Source organism: Nomascus leucogenys, chromosome 3 (genome assembly GCF_006542625.1).
Source record: "Nomascus leucogenys isolate Asia chromosome 3, Asia_NLE_v1, whole genome shotgun sequence".
Taxonomy (NCBI): domain Eukaryota; kingdom Metazoa; phylum Chordata; class Mammalia; order Primates; family Hylobatidae; genus Nomascus; species Nomascus leucogenys.
This window is the reverse complement of record NC_044383.1, coordinates 46,705,941-46,724,160: the sequence shown is the minus strand read 5'-3', so window position 1 is coordinate 46,724,160 and position 18,220 is coordinate 46,705,941. Positions and strand designations below refer to the sequence as shown.

Sequence of the window (18,220 nt, the reverse complement as noted above, 5' to 3'; positions counted from 1 at the left end):
TGCACCTTGGGCTCGTTCTCAGTAGTGTTTTTTGGTTTTGGGTTTTTTTTCTCAAAAGTTTTGAATATATCCTCCATCATGGCCAGTGGGGCTAACATTAATGATGTTTCACATCTGAAAGTGACCTCAATTCTGGCTTTGTTTCTCTGTAAGAACATGGAGACACTCTGTGGTGAGTCCCTCGGAGGTTACCAAGGTAACAGCTGACACTGCAGAGGGCAAGGTCCTTCCTGGGCAGTGTGGGGCCAGCAGCCAGTGCTTGCTTTCCACATAACAGGGTGTTTACATGTCCATTTACTCAGGATGCCTGCCAGGGCTTCTCAGTTCTTAGAGAAAGTTGAGCCCCTGTCTTGCAGAAAGCTGCACCCGAAAGACACCTAACAAATGTACTATTAAACTAATGAGCCACTGTCAGAAGAATTTTAAAGTTTGCTTTCACATTGGAAAGGATTTGCTTTTACCCAAGAATGTTTTATCTTATTCTCACTTCTGTTGGCTTCTGTGAAAAGTTAAAAATATTTGGGGCATGAGTGTTGTCTTGGGAATGCCTAAGGATCTGAGAGCCTCTCTTATAACTTTGCTGTGGAGTCAAGCAAAGAATAATAGGCTCCAAGGGAAGAATTGGTTTGAAACCCAAACACCCTGGCACTTAACAAATTGACCAAGTTGAAAAAGAAAATTCAAAATCCCTAACGGTAAAATCTCTGCCACAAACACATGCATGCATGCGTGCACACACTCACACAATTATATTACTCACTTAGTTTAGAAATACTGTTTCCAAAGCTATGAAAGTAACGGTTAACACGTGTCTCCTATCCTTGGAAAATGGACCAAACTTCACTAGTGCATTAATCAGCATTACTGACCAAAGTGAATGCGCCAAGAATGGATTCAATTTTTGTTCAAAATAATCCAACCAGCTTCCTGCCACCACTTTCTGAGAAGCCACTAGAAAAAAATCAATGTGTCTGGGGTTGGTAAGGCTTCTACTGCACATAAACCAAATGCGGTTTAAAACAACAATGAAAAACAGGTGCCCATTTGTACTTAAGTATATTTCTCTCTTTCTCTTGTTATCTTTTACAATTTCTGGGTAATCCCAGAAATACTCAGGTTTTAAACTAAAACAATACAGAGAAATAATGCTTTAGATAGTAGCTAATATGCTCTCTTCTTCAGAAGTGAATGCTCATCCACTAGACACAATGCTAACGTGAAAGCGCATAGATTATTTTTTTAATTCTCAGATACTTTGGTTCTCTGAGGCGGAGAATCAGCATCAAGGCCTCTGAATACACCAAGCACAGGCTTGATGAGGGGCTTGGGAGGTAAGAAGGTGCTTTTGCCATTCATAGTTAGATCTAAATATGGACAGGTTAGGCATTTGCTTTTAAGGTATTATGGAGAAGCACACTTAACCTTTACAGTATTTCTCCTACTGATCTCCCAGTCTTTACACATCTTCTTGGGTAAAGGCAAATGTTTTAAATGTTTCATTTAGGCAGGTGTGGGGTTACAGGAGAACCAGTCCCACAGATCTCCACCTCCCCACATACGATGCCCAGCCAGCCGCTCAGTCACCTTTTCTCATTTATAAATTTGGAGACCCTCAAAAAGTTATAAATCACAAGCTTTAATCAACTCAGCATCCTGTTAAGTTTCTCTTTCTTGGACCCTATCCCAAGCATCTCTAATTCTCTGAAGTATAAAGTGATTCTGACCCAGGTGGTTGACCCCACTTTCGGGAACATTGTCCTAGGACTTTTTAAATGTCATTGAAAATCACTGAGTCCACTTATTGTGTCCTTAAGGACACTTTTTAAAACATATATATTAACTTTTAGCTTTAAGCAATATGTTAAATGTTCGTATTTCTAAAAGAAGACAAATAAGCCAAAAGGGAGCAAATGTGAACTCCTTTCATGAAGTTTTCTCTGCCTCTTCCTCCAGGATATGCTGTCCCTAATGCAACTGCACCTGTGTCTGCAGCCCAGCTCAAGCAAGCGGTAACCCTTGGACAAGACTTAGCAGCATATACAACCTATGAGGTCTACCCAACTTTTGCAGTGACTGCCCGAGGGGATGGATATGGCGCCTTCTGAAGATACTTTTTTAAATTTAAGAATAAGACACACAAAACTATTAAAAAAAAGAAATAAACCTCTAACTCGGTCCCCCAATGATCATAAATAATATCTTTCCTAAAGAAATGCTTTTCCAGAGACTGTCTAGCTTATACCAATTATAGAATCGTGAAGTAAGAACGTTATTCTGAAATGAAATCAAATGTTAAAGAGCCTTTTGTTTAACAGAAAGCTGGAGAGCCACTACCCCAAAAGTTGTTCTTCCAATCTTCCTGAGTGTTTGGGGAGTATGTTTACAAAACCTGCCAGGGTGAAGAGAGATCTTTTAGCTGGCAAGATTTGGGAGGGAGGGAGCAGACATGGGCAGTCAGTAACAATCCAGTTAAGCCAAGTAAACTCCAGAGTCTTACCTCTGGCTCACAGCTGCTTTTGTGATACATAAAGTCACAAAGAGGAAAAGGGAAGGGAGGAGGTTACTTTTCAAAATGCATTCACCATGGCTCACTGTGTGGGGCATGACTGCAGACCTGAGCTCATGAAAGACTGTCCAAGATTTTGTGGGTTCAACCTCTCTTCAGCCTGAAAATTCCATCCAGTCGATTTGTCACAGATCAGGATCTTCCTGTCCCCTGCAGCCCATGGGGGCTTCCTAGAAATAGATATGATATGTTGTAGATATGGTTAAAACAAATCCAGGCCCCATTGTTTATTCAGCTCATTAGTCCACACCTATTTTTCCCTAGAACTCCTACCTTTTCCAATAATCATGCCAACATGAAATGACCTTTTCTAATTTAAAATTTTTTGACTTTTTCATACTGATTGATTTTCAGCATCTCAGACTCATTTTTCTCCTACCTAATATCATAAAAAAGTAAATCAGATATACAGAATATCATTTATGATACTTCTTCCTTTCAGCAAATTGACTGAAAAGTCATTTTAAAGAGAGAAGTGCAGATTTGCTCTCATTTCTTTGATATTGTTGCAGTATCCACCCCACCATCTAGCAATCAGAAATGCTTATATTAACTTGGGTTTAGCTTTGAATTATCTAACCCATTTATTTTAAATCCGCCAGGAAATCCTCTAACTTTCCTTCCTTTTTGTTTCAATAAGTATCAGGCAGCTTCACCATACCGGAGTCCTTTTGTCTTGAAGCTGCCACAGAGAAATCTTAACATCAATCATTGCTGATTAGAAACTGTTTCAGACAATCAGCATGGGTGTTATTTACCAAATTCCCCCTAGAGTCCTAGGCCTCTTCTCCAGGAACACCTGATGATGAAGCTGGGGGAGGGCAATGGTGCTACAAAACCCGGAACAGAGGTAAAGAGAAGGCACTACTTTCTTGCCATACTTGTAAATGATTGCTTTGTTCAAACATAAGTAATCTAAGTCCAACACCAAATACCTGTTACTCCTACATCAATCTCACTAGTAGTTTAAGACACAGTACTAGAATTTTCATTTTTTAAAAATCCCTTGGCCTTTAAAAAAATTCACAGAACACAAAGGAAAACATAAACACAAAGACATGGAAAATCTCGTCAATTCCTTAATGGAATTCTGTGATCAAAAAGCAGGCCAGATTCTAATCAAAATCAGGTAAATTTCAATCACAATCAGAAGTACTTGTAACATTTCAGTTGTCCTAACTCCAATGAGATAACGAAGCCTCCAAGGCTACAGCTGAAACTCTGAAAGGCCTTGTGTTTTCTATTTTACATTTAGCTTCTAATATTTCCTAGGACAGTAGTTCCCAAAGTAGGCTGTACATTAGAATCTCCTGGAGAGCTTTTTAAATACTAATGCCAATATCATATCTCATAACATTTACACTAGAATTTCTTTGGATAGGTGCCTGGCATCAGTATTTTTTAATGATCCCTAGGTGATTTCAATGTACACCTAGGTTTGGGAATTGCTATATTCTTGTATTTATACTCTATCTCTTTATTTCTTTTCCTTTTTATTTCACTTTTAGTAAATAGAAAAATGCAATTAAAAAATCATCTAAGTTAAGACAAATAACCAAATCATATTTATCCCATAAATAGTATGAATTTAAATGTAACTTATGTAGGCTTCAAACTAACTCTAAAAATGAGAAAGTAAAACAACCTTGTCCTAAAACAATTCTTAGATCCAAATTTACACTCCCCTACAGATCTGCTTTTATTCTCAAAGACAGTGATTACATTGACATAACAAATGTCCACTGGGGCAGGCAAATTTCTACTGAGTCTAAAAAGCATTCCAAATTCTAGGAGCAAAAGTTCTGATTTTCCTTAAAATCTTTGCAAATAAATAGCAAAGGGTATTCTGGATGTCTTGTCAATGCAAATTAGGTTTGATTTAGAGAAGTTTTAAATTTAATCGCAATGAAAAGATTACTTAATACATGAATCTTTTTATGAGAAAAAAAACCATTATTCTGGATAAAGTCATAATTGCTTTTTTACAATATTAAGAGCAGACACCTAAACATACAATAATACCAAAGTATTGAGAAAATTACCACTGGAACACCATCTCAAGTTATCACACCATTTACCTCTTTAGAGCCAGTTTTGTGTAAGTAGGTAGATGTGGTTTTGGTTTTTTTGCTAAAATTTTACCTTATTTTAGTAATATCTAGGGAATACTTTGAATTCCATTAAAATATATTCATAGAAAGTGTTAATGTGTTTACCATGCCATATGTTTATTTTTACTTTCCCCAAGTTAGGTAGATAGAGCAAGTCCTGCTACCATAAGTTTAAAATTATTAAGACAACGGGCTTTTTTAAATTGCTGGTAGAACCAAAGGCTAATTTTGCATAGGTTTATATTTTCAGACTTAAGAAATTAGCACCTATTTAATATCTTCATACCTTCTGCATCACTATCAATTTTTCTATAATTTCTTATTTGAATGCTTCCTAATTCTTTATAGAAAAAATTAAAATTAGTCACCCAACCAGGTGATAATAGCAAAACAATAATTTAGGAACATCCAGTAAATTTGAATTAGTTCTCTAAATTTTGGTAATTAATAGCTTATTGATAATTAAAATCAGCCTAATGTTGCTTAAGTAGGAGGAAATTTATCAGCAATGCAATTGGGTATCTATTTTCTTTCCTATAAAAATGCTGCCTCTTCTCAAACTGCTTTATTTCTCTCCCACTGCATTAGTAGATCTAGAACAGCACCTTCAACTGCAACAAAATATAATTCTCCTAGATGACTAGGATATCCTCCAATCTGGTATCATGCCAAACAACACTGTGTTTGGGAAGCAGCACCCAAAATGCTGCTAAAAAGCTACCTCATATCAAGAAAATACGGATTTCAAAAAATATCTGGCACAGTGGCCCATGCCTATAACCCCAGTACTTTGGGAGGCCAAGGCAGGAGGACTGCTGGAGGCCAGGAGTTCAAGACCATCCTGGGCAACATGGAGAGACTCCCGCCTCTACAAAAAAAAAAAAAGAAAATTTAATTGGCCAGGTGTAGTGGTGTGGGCCTGTGGTCCCAGCTACTTGGGAAGCTAAGGCAGGAGGATTGCTGGAGGCCCGGAGGGCAAGGCTGCAGTGAGCCATGTTCACATCGCTGCACTCCGGCCTGGGTGACAGAGCAAGACTCTGTCTCCAAAAAAGCAAAAATAAATATCTAACAAAAAGGGACCTGTTTCCAAACCACAGTTTCTTAACTTTTTCAAGATGGAATAGAAATTAAACTATAAGTATATACCGATAATAGCTGTGCAGGAAATTGGTTTTTATTTTACTTAAAAGTTTTTTTTAGAAAAAATATTATTCTGATTGCATAGATTAGCAAAATATTGCATCAATATAATTTTCCATTTTTATTAATTTTTATTATATTCTAAATGACTGTTTTATAATTTTGTCTTGGACAACTGGGCCACAATTAGAATCCACATAGACAGGGAGGTTCTTAGGTGTGCCATTTGTAGAATAAAGGGCAATCAAGTTAATATTTGGGGTAAATTTTCATTGCATTCTAACCTATGAAGTTTGATAAAGTATATTATTATTCAATAACTCCAACACTAAAATTTCCTAAAAGTAACTTACAACAAAAAACGAACAATGTGCTCAATATTCACATAAAATCATGATTATTCTCTTCTTGCATTCATATAAAAGTTCCCAGGGGGAAGAAAATGTATCTAAAAATTAGACTAGAAACTTGGCACTTTTTATATATTGTAGATACACTTTCATATATTGTAAATACATCTGTTAAAGATAAAACTAAGTTTCTAACATAGCACTACAAGGAAACTTTGGATAAATATTTTTAAAAAGAAAATATTAATAGGATAACTTAAGATTTTGTATATACTTATTGGAAGACAGAAAGAAATGAGGCAATAAGTATTCCTACCTGACATGCAAGCACTGTCAATTAGGTTTTGTTAAACTGTCAAATTTGATTTTGAAATTTTAGTTTGCTTGAATAATATCTTGAAAATGCTCTGAATTTTACTAGAACATATTCATAGAAAGTGTAATGTATCTACCAGGCTCTATGTTTGTGTTTGCCAACATTAGAAAAACAAAGCAAGTTGCACTATAATGAGTGAAACTAAGGAAAATGGGATTTTTCTGACTCCCATTCCCTCTCTGAAACAGTAAAATATTTAAGCTTTTTTTATTAAATGAAAAATGGGTACAGAATACTCCATTGCCCTCCAAATGTCCAACATTTTTAAAGCCATGTTGTCTAACAATGTTTATACAGAAAATAGAATGCATAGGTTTAATATAGATAGCAATATATATGTAGGCTCATTTGTGGGAGATTGCAAACTTTATGTACCCCCAATTCTCCCTGGTTTTGTAGGAAAGCTAAAAGAAAACCTTGTACTCTCACTAATAATGAAATTCATAGCCAAGTTAGAAAGGGAAAATAACCTGAAAACCAAAATACCTCATTCATTTAAAGATGCCTGGAATAAAATATGGAATACTTCTGTACCTACCTCCCCCTTACAGACTTTTCTCCTGTTTTGAGAGAGAAATTCAAGAAGAAGAATACAGCTTGTTCTCTCTCCACAAATGATACTTTGTCTAAGGGAATAGGAGATACCAAGAAACAGTATCTTTAAAAAAGTAAGCTGCCCACAGGCCTTCTTGCAGAATGAAGAATATCAGCCCCATTCAGGGTTTACCAATGTCTCTCTGAGGTGACAATACATCCTGGTTTTCCAGGACAGTCCTGGCTTAGGTCTGCTGTCCTTCTATAAATATTAACAATGGTCCCTCTTATTTCCAAACGTGTCCCAGTTTAGACAAGAAATTATACAGTGTCCGCCCCCCAACACATACACACATACCACTATCTGTATGGGTTGTCATTGTTTTCTTGTTGTTTTTAATTTTGTAGAATTGGCTTTGCCTTCTCCAAAGCAGATAACAGCTTAAACTAAAGAGCCCAGCTACTTTTTCTGACTGAGCAGGGTCATAGTAAACAGAGAAGAATGGATCACTTCCTCCTCTGAAATCTCCAGCAATCCACTTTCTGTCCAACTATCTCTCTACCCAGCCTATTTTTGGTCCTAGTTTTCCTCTCATAACCCCTGGGCTGTGAGTCCTGAGTTATGCCTTCATATGGCATAGCAAGCTAGTCATTATTATGCCAGGTTAGGCGGCGGGGCAAGACAAAAGATAGCTCTTGGAGACACGTGCTTGGTCTGTAGAGATCCACAGGGCACTAATAGGGTATTAGAGCATTTACTGGTTTCTTTCTTCCTTGAGTTGAGTTACTTCTATCCCAAAACAGACAGGTCTTACGTAAACCTTCACCTTAAAAACGATATTGCCTTTTATCCTTCTGCTTCACAAATTTGCTCCAACACTAATTCCCTTGCATTTGATTTCATCATTATGATTGTTCACCAACCATTCTTCACGAAAAATCCTCACATCATGTCATATAAAGGTTTTATTATTTTTAATGGAAAATAATATTGAGAGATTATTTTCCTTTTTCATAAAATTTCCCTTTTCCCCTCCCTCTATTCTCTTTACTAACATTGGAAATTAAACAAATTTTACAGGCTCTGTTGTTATTAACCCACAAATCTATTCTTCAGAGAATATATGATCAGCCTGTGTTTACTATGCACCTACTCTTATACCAGAAACTGTGAATACAAATACATATATTTCCTACTTCTCTCTTTAATTGGGGCACACAGTCTCATGGTCCATTCTGCATTTTTCAAAATTGAATATAATTGCATCACGTGATAGGTTTTGCCACTTAGAATTCTGAAAATAAATCAACTCTGTTCTAAACCTTAAGTTTCCACTATTATTGCCAAACTCTGGACTGATACAATAAGCCTTTTAAAAGGTGAATTTAACACTTGACCTATTACGGTTATTTAAGTAAAACGAGTTTTCAAATATTTCCCCCAGGAGAAATATAAAGGACTATGCAAAGATAGAAGAAGGAGAACAAGGTTAGTTAGCGGTCCAGAAGGAGAATTCAAACATGGAATTGATAAATTCACCTGCTGAGTTATGATATTAATGAGCAGGTACCTACACATTTTATTTACTTGAAAACATTTTGGCCATTAACTATTTCTGTTTTCTAAATATATCTGTGTTTATAAAATTTTAAAATCCGTATCACAAGCCTTAGTCATGCCTTTCTTTGCAATAAATGATTTGCAGTGAAGTACATATACCTTTTTACAAATGTAAATTTTATTTTGAAACTTGGCATTTTCTTCATAATTCCTAAGATATCTTTGGGCACACAGACTACAGATAAATCTATTTAAATCAATTCATCATTATCACTGGCTTAAATATTTAAAGTAACCATTGGAATTTTTATTCTTATTCCTTCATAGAATTCTCCTTTTCTTCTATGTTTCTGACTGCAATACAGCCCGATATTGTTATTCCCTATATCTTAATGAAAAGCAAGCTGTCAGCAAAATGCATCCATAGTTTCCACATGTTTAACAATCACTTTCTTCTTTTCTTTTTTGTTATTATTTTTATTTATGTGAAGTTAGTTAGCTGAGGTACCAAAAAAGAGACAAAGACAGTATTAAAAAGTGTGCATAAAGCACTTATTTTTGTACTTTAGTACAATGTTTTATAGAATTTTGTGATCTATCTAAATATATTAAGTAAAAGTACACCATTCACTTGTTGGGAAAATAATCTTTGGTTTGGAAGATATTAACATAATGGGCATCTTAGAATCATAAATCACATGAAATGAGAGACAATGCAATATTGTATAATTCCTGCATGATGCAATTGTTTTAATTGAATTTTCAAGTGCCATTATAAAGTTTTAAAAGTTATCAATATGAGTTGTTGCCTAATTTTTTCTTTCCTAAAAATAAAAGTTTTTCTTTTTGTGAGTAAATACCTGAATATTAATAATCCATAACTGCGAAGTGGTTTTGACAACTTCTTTACATGATTCACATCTTCTATATAAGTTCACTCTTCTGAGATTAAATGTAACTTTTAATAATTAAATGCATTGTTTTTCAATCCATAAAAGGACAAGAGAAATACTTAGCAATTAAAATATAGAGAAAACATGACTTCAGAAAGGTAAGTGGGCCCTGAAATCAACATTTGCCTGGGGGCATCTGCTGATCCCTAAGAACTAGAGCAAACTATTCCTCCAGGACCAAATCCAGCTGCCTGATGTTTGTTGGCCCTTGAGCTAAAAACGACTGTTATGTTTTTAAAAGGTTGAGCTGAGAATGTTTTTCACATTTTTGAAAGGTTAGTTTAAAGAGAAAAAAAAAGGAAGAACATGCATGTAACTAAGACCATATATGGCCCACAGAGCCTAAAATATTTACTATCTGTCCTTGACAGTGAAAGTTTGCTAAGCTTGCCCTAAGCTAATACCACATATTTTAGTTTCTGTTACCTGTAGCACCCCACTTCTTGATGCCGAATTCTGAATTAGCTAGGATTAGGTTTGGTTGGCAGTGACAGTATTCCCAAACAGCAATAGTTGAAATAAGATAGCAATTTATTGTCTCTTACCCAAAAGTCCCAAAGGGCAGTACAATTCTGGTACTGTGCTTCACAGTTTCATGAACATAGGCTTCCTTTTGTTGCTTTACTTGAATAGTCTCAATCTCATCGCCTAAGATTTACATCCAAGTAGAAAGATAGAGAAAGGACAAAGAAAGGGAAGGACACCCATGAGCTGTCCCTTTAGGAGAGCTACTGGAAGCTGCCACAGGACACTGTAGTTTATATCACATTGGCCAAAATTTAAGCATGTGGCCACACCTAGCTGCAAGAGAAGATGGGAAATGTAGTCTTTATCTAGGCAGGAAAAAATTCTTTTACTATGAAAGAATGGAAGAATGAATACCAAGAGAAAACTAGCAAAGTCTGCTACAAATTCCTACATCACAGGAAGGATGTGATGTTTAAATTAAGTAGGTATATGAAAACATCTGGTGCTGGCCTTTCATGATGGGTACTTACGAATCTTGCCTCTGTATCCAACCACCTGATGGAGGTGTCTGCCCACTGCACAGACAAAACCAATTCACTGAGACCATGACATTGCAATAAAGAGTTTAACAGACATGAGGCCAGCCATACCATGTGGAAGATAGAGTTATTATGCAACTCAGTCTCCCTGAAAATTCGGAGACTAGGGTTTCTCAAGGATAGTTTGGCTGGCTAGGGAGTTTGCTTCTGGGTGGGGCTATGGGACCAATCAGAGGGAGTCAGTGGGCTTAGGTGAAGCCATAGGTAGTCAGAAATGCAAAAACCTGAAAAGACACCTCAAAAGGCCAATCTTAGGTTCTACTACAGTGATGTTATTTGCAAGAGTAATTGGGGGAGTTGCAAATTTTGTGACCTACAGAATAATGGCTGGTTATCCTTTAGTGGACACCTTAGAAGAATTCAGGCTCTACACCCTCCTAACCTGGTAGTCTTTCATGAGATTTACAAAGGCAGTTAGTTCGAGGGAAGGAGCATTATTTAAACTATAAACTAAATGTCTCTCAAGGTTAGCTTGGCCAAGCCCAGGAATAATTAAGAGCAGCTTGGAGCTTAAAGGCAAGATGGGGTTTGGTTACATCAGATCCCTTTCACTGTCAAAATTTTCTCAATGTTGTAATTTTTGCAAAGGCAATTTCAGCTCTTTTACCCTGCCTTTACCAGCTAAAAGGAAACAGCCAATTTACCTTAGAGTTTCTCGAAGTATTGTCACCCATTGAAAGTGTCACTGTGTAGGGAGGATCCCATTGGCCCCACTTCCCGGTATTCACACAATCGTATAATTTCCTTCCTTTGTGTGCATAGTGGACCTAGTAACTCCATTCTAATGAACAGAATATGGCAAAAGTGATCGGATATCACTTCCAAGGTTATGTTATAAAAGATTGTGGTTTTCACATTGCTGGCTCTTCTTGCCTGTTCACTGTGATGAAGCTGGCTGCCATATTGTAAGCTGGGCTGTGTAAAGAGTCACATGGCAAGGAACTGAAGGTAGCCTGCAGCCAACAGCCCATGGGGAACCGAGTCCTGCCATCAACCACATGATTGCTCTTGGAAGTGGGTCACTCCTCAGCAGAGCTTTGAGAGGACTGCAGCCCTGGCTAATACATTGAGTGGACTTTATGATAAACTTCAAAGCAGACAACCAAGCCAGCTGCACCTGGCTCCTGCCCCACAGGAACAGTGATATAATAAATGTTATTTTAATCTGTTAAGCTTCAGGATAATTTTTTGTGAAGTAACTAATAACCAATGTAACAGTGAAAAGCTAAAAAATTACAATGAATGTGAATGTGTTTATCATCTGAGAGTCACAGCAATCGACGATTAATATAACAGTGAGAAGTTATAAAGTTACAGGGAATTCATATGTGCTTATACCTGAGAGTCACTGAAGCTGTTGTGCAAAATCAGAGAAACCAACTCAAGTTTTGAGTTTATGGATAACTGTTGCTGATGTCAATATCCAGAAGCATATGCCCAATGTTGGAGAAGATAAGAAGTTAAAGAAGTGCTATGTATCTGATACAAAGTAGGTGCTTAAAAATGCTGGTTGAGAGGAAGAAAAAAGGGATAAAGGAACAGATAAAAGAGAGTATGGGATAGAGTGGAGGAAAATGAGAGGAAGGAAGAAAGAGAGAAAGGGAGGAAATGGAAGCGAAAGAAAAATGGAGGGGAGAGAAGAGAGAGGAGAATCTGGACTTCTGAGAACCAGGAATGATATTAAGTAACAGCAAGTGGGTGGTATCTTTGGCTCCCATATTTCAAGCAATTCTGAGTAAAATTTCCTTTTCCTGAGCAATGTCATAATATGAACAACTTTAGATCCAAAAAAGTTACACTAAGAAAAAAAAATCCTCTAAGTCTGAACATTCACAAGGACACCTGATATAGTTTCCATGAAAAGAGTGAACTCTGAAGCAAAAGTCCAGATTCTGGCCCCAGTTCTGCCACTGTTTTATAAATACCTGATTCAGACTCTCAGACTCTATAGCAGAGACTATCAATTGAAACATGTGACTAACAGTGGTGGGCAGACTGTATTAGTCTGTTTTCATGCTGCTGATAAAGACATACCTGAGACTGGGAAGAAAAAGAAGTTTAATTGGACTTACAGTTCCACATGGCTGGGGAGGCTTTAGAATCACGGTGAGAGGTGAAAGGCACTTCTTACATGGCAGCGGCAAGAGAAAATGAGGAAGAAGCAAAAGCGAAAATCCCAGATAAACCCATCAGATCTCATGAGACTTCTTAACTATCACAATAATAGCATGGAAAAGACCAGCCCCCATGATTCAATTACCTCCCCCTGGGTCCCTCCCACAACATGTGGGAATTCTGGGAGATACAATTCAAGTTAAGATTTGGATGGGGACACAGCCAAACCATATCATTCTGCCCCTGGCCCCTCCAAATCCCATGGCCTCTCATTTCAAAACCAACCATGCCTTCCCAACAGTCCCCCAAAGTCGTAACTCATTTCAACTTAACCCAAAAGTCCACAGTCCAAAGTCTCATCTGAGACAAGGCAAGTTCCTTCCACCTATGAGCTTATAAAATTGAAAGCAAGCTAGTTACTTCCTAGATACAATGGGAGTACAGGTATTGGTTAAATACAGCTGTTCCAAATGGGAGAAATTGGCCAAAACAAAGGCGTTACAGGGCCCATGCAAGTCCAAAATCCAGTGGGGCAGTCAAATTTTAAAACTCCAAAATGATCTCCTTTGACTCTAGGTCTCACATCCAGGGCATGCTGATGCAAGAGGTTGGTTCCCATGGTCTTGAACAGCTCCACCCCTGTGGCTTTGCAGGGTACAGCCTCTCTCCCAGCTGCTTCCACAGGCTGGCATTAAGTGTCTGCGGCTTTTTCAGGCACCCGGTGCAAGCTGTCAGTGGATCTACCATTCTGGGATCTGGAGAACAGTGGCCCTCTTCTCACAGCTCCACTAGGCAGTGCCCCAGTAGGGACTCTGTGTGGGGGCTCTGACCCCACATTTCCCTTCCACACTGCCCTAGCAGAGGTTCTCCATGAGGGCCCCACCTCTGCAGCAAACTTTTGCCTGAGCATCCAGGCATTTCCATGCATCCTCTGAAGTCTAGGCAGAGGTTCCCAAACCTCAATTCTTGACTTCTGTGCATCTGCAGCCTCAACACCACGTGGAAGCTGCTAAGGTTTGAGGCTCGTACCTTCTGAAGCCAGAGCCCGAGTTGTATGTTGGCCCCTCTCAGCCATGGCTAGAGTGGCTGGGACACAGGAATGAGAATAGCATGGGAAAGACCAGCTCCCATGATTCAATTACCTCCCCCTGGGTCCCTCCCACAACACATGGGAATTCTGGGAGATACAATTCAAGTTGAGATTTGGGCCAGGACACAGCCAAACCATATCACAGACCAATATTGTTTCAGTAGCACACAGTCAACATATTACTACCACAAGGCCTACTTCCTTGCCACTTGCCAGATTTTCTATCCCCTCTGTATGCTCCTAACAATAATAAATACGATAAAACACCCCAGGGAAAGCAAATATCTGGCACATGGGCAGACACTCTCCTCTCCCATACCCTTGGCAGACATTGAGGAATGACTCATTGATCTCCTATTGGTCTAAGTCACAGCCTCAGAATCCTTTTCAGCACAGAGCTCCAGGTAGTCATTACCAATCAATCAGCATACCAATGAATGATACCACTGTAAATTTCCACTTTCCTCATCATTACATATTCAAAAAACTGAAGGTATCATTAACAAAACCACTTAATAAACAGCTTATTTTAAAAAGTGAAACTTTTCCACAACCAATACTTGAAATATTGATCTATGGAATTAACTACAGATTTCTTAGCTTACATGGCTATATAAATATTCTCTATATTAACTTTCTTCTATTCTCACTGTTTTCTTCCCCTTTCTTAGTAGGTCCAACTGTCTATTATTGCTTCAGTAAAAGTATCTGGCTAAATATCAAACAGAGATTTCCTGCAAGGCTTTCTGGCTGTGGTTTTTCAAAAGCTTTAGGGACTGGAAGAATTTGTGGGGTATTTGAAGAAACTGAAAGGGTGGCAGAAAGTGACAAAAGGAGAGACAAACTATCACAGAAAAGCAAAGGGAGAAATGCATATCCTCATCCACAAAACATCATGGGGATGGGAAGAGAGAGAAGGAAGAGACCTCAAGAACCAAGAACATAGGGAATTTAGTTCCGACTTCCAAGCAGCACCATCCAGAAGTAACAAAATCTCAAAGAATGGCTGCAGAACAAGTTCAAGCAGCCTGGGCTATATATCCATGCCTCAAACATGGCAAGGGCTTCTCTAAGGGAATGAAAGGCACTGTAGAGACAGAGACATTGGCCTTCTCCTAAATCGTCTCTATGACCCAATGATGAAGACCAAACTCTCCCTTTCCGTGGCTATATTCTGGCACTATACAGGATACTAAGGATTGCAGCAGAGTCTCAAGAATGGGAAGATGAGTCTTAGCAAATTTTTATTTTTACCTGTCTAATAAGATGGGAGCTCAGTGAAAAATCAAGTTGAGTTGCAGAAAAATAAAGCAATGTTTTCTTTATGTTGTGTTTATGGGCTGAGACTTGCTACTCTAACACTCGAGGTCCACCTCAACATGACTCCCATTGGGCTTTTTAATCCCATGCTACCTTGCAGAGTGGCATGAGCACTGGCTTGGGAGTACTCACTATTTGATCTTGGAAAATCACTTAAACTCCCTGATTTTGTTTCTTCATCGGTTAAAGAGAAATCATAATGTCTCCCTCACAGGGTTACTGTGAGGATTCATTGAAATTATATACATTAAAATACCTATCACAGTGCCTGACATGGTAAGCATCATAAAAATAACAGACATCATTATCACAAAAATCTGCAAATGTAGCCTAGTAGGGTTTTCACAGAAATTTTCAGGTTCATTTCTCTATGGAACAAGTAAAAATTAAAATTTCAGACTGGAAAGAAAGAAGTAACACTGTCTTTATTTAAATACAACATAATAGTCCAAATAGAAAATTCAGTAGACTCTACAATAAAGCTACTTGTATCTTATTTCTTCTTTAAGAAATAAGAATAAATTTGCTCTTAAAGAAGAAATAAAAGTAGCTTTATTGTCATATTATTTATTTGTCCTATTATTTATTATCATTTCTTTGTTCATTTGTCCTATTTTTTCTTAATAAAAAAACAATAAGTGAGTTTAGCAAGGTTTCAGGGTATAAGATTAATCTACAAAAATCAATTTTATTTCTATATACTAGCAACAAACTACCCAAAGTTGAAATTTAAAAAGCAATACAACTGGCAATACCATCAAAAAATATGAAATAGGGATAAATGTTTTAAAAAGATATAAAAGACTTATGCAATGAAAACTATAAACATTGCTGAGAGTAAATAAAGAAAACCCAAATAAATGGAGAGATACACAATGTTCATGGGTCAGAAGACCCAATGTTGCCAAAATGTGAATTCTCCCCAATAATAGTTTCAGTGCAACCCCAGTCAAAATTCCAGCAGGTTTATTTAGAAGTTGTCAAGATGATTATAAAATTTATATGAAAATGCATATAGGACCTGCTAACACAACTTTGAAAAGAAGAACAAAGCTTGAAGTCTTGTACTACCTGACTTTCAGAATTATTTTATAGCTAAAGTAACTAAGACATTGCAATATTGGTGTCAGATATTAAAGCAGATCCATGGAACAAAATAGAGTCCGAAGATTTTATATATATATATATATATATATATATGGCTAATTGATTTTTGACAGATGTGTAAACTTAATTCAGTGGAGAAAACATAGTTGTTTCAACAAAGGGTGATGAAAGCAATTGAATATCTATTGGTAAAACAATAAAGTTCGATTCATATCTCACACCATACAGCAAAACTAACTCAAAATGCATCCTAGAAAAACATTTAAAACTTAAAACAATAAAACATCTGGAAGAAAACATAGGAAAAATATTGTTACCCTAAGATAGGCAAATATTTCTTAGATATAACACCAAAAGCATGATCTATAAAAAACCAAACTGATATCTTGAACTTTATCAAAATTTAAAACTTCTGGTCTTTAAAAGAGAATGAAACAAGCCACAGACTAGGAGAAAATCTTTGCAAGGAATATATCTTATAAAGTCTGTGTATCTAGGAGATATAGAGCTCTCAACATTTAACACTAAGAGCAAAAGCCTCATTTTTAAAAATGGACAGAGATTTGAATGGACATTTCACCAAAGAAGATATACAGAGGACAAAATTACCTAAAAAGATGTTCAACATCATTAGTCATTAGAGAAATGCAAACTAAAATCACAATTACATATCCCTATACATGTATTAGACTAGCTAAAATTAAATAGACTAGCTGTAAGAAATGTTGGCAAGGTTGTAGAAGAACTGGAAGTCTTATACGCTGCTCTTGGGAATGTAAAATGATACAATGAATTTTGAAACAATTTGGCAGTGCCTTAGAAAATTAAAGGTACACTCACTGTATGATTCAGCCATTCCACTTCTGTATATTTACCCAAGATAAATGAAAGCATATTTCCATATAAAAACTTACGTATGAATGTTCCTATCAGCTTTCTCTGTAATAATCAAAATCTATCCATACAATGGAACACGACTCATCAAGAAAAAAGAAATAAACTATTGATATGCTACAACATGGGTGAAATGGAAAATAATTACATTGGGTGAAAGAACTCAAACATAAAATAACACATACAGTATTAATTCATTTTAAACAATTCTGGAAAATGGAAACTACCCTATAGTGACAGACAAACTCAGTTTCCCTGAGTTTGGAGCTGAGAAATGTAGGGAGATTACAAAGAAACACCAGGAAGCATCTGTGGGTGACTGATATGCTCACTATCTTGAATGTGTTGACATTTTCACAGGTGCATACATATGTCAAAGTTTATCAAATTGTGTAATTTAAATGTGTACTATGTATTATGTATCAATTGCTCTTCAATAACACTGCTTTTTAAAAGAGTTTAACATATTCCTATCATATAATCCAGCCATTCCATTCCTAGGTATTGACCCAAGAGAAACAAAATCATGTATTCATACAAAGACTTGTGCATGAATGTTCATAGTGGCATTATTTGTAACAGCCAATAACTGGAATAAAACCCAAACATTCACCAACGGGTGAATGAAGGAATAAACAAATTGTGGCACATTCATTCAATGGAATGCTACTCAGCAACTAAAATGTAAACATGCTGCAACATGGATGAATGTTAAAATAAGTATGTTGCATACAACAGAAGCCAAACAAAGGAGAGTAGATACTGCATGATTCCATTTATATTATATTCTAGAATATGCAAGTGCATGTAGAGTGAGACAACACAGGTTGTGATTGTTTGGGGAGAGGGGCAAAGCAGCACTAGGAAACTTTCCAGGGTGATAGATTTGTTCATCATCTTGACTATGATGATGGTTTTGTGAGAATAGACATGTCGAAACTTATCAAATGTTATAATTTTATTTCTGTAATTTATTTGTGCAATTTATTGCATGTCAATAATACCTCAATAGAAAAAGGAAAAACAAAATGAGCAT

At 36.9% G+C, this 18,220-nt stretch overlaps 1 protein-coding gene across 5 annotated transcripts in view; it reads left to right on the top strand.

The window, feature by feature from the left end:
• Positions 1 to 8,810, top strand: part of A1CF (APOBEC1 complementation factor) — an 87,081-nt gene extending 78,271 nt beyond the window's left edge. For all 5 annotated transcript variants that reach the window (XM_012505857.2, XM_003255157.3, XM_012505856.2 and 2 more), the window contains one exon: positions 1,954 to 8,810. In XM_012505857.2, coding sequence (XP_012361311.1) covers positions 1,954 to 2,105 — 152 coding nt within the window. In that variant the 3' untranslated portion in view covers positions 2,106 to 8,810. The remainder of the gene's footprint in view (positions 1 to 1,953) is intronic.
• Positions 8,811 to 18,220: the final 9,410 nt, after the last annotated feature.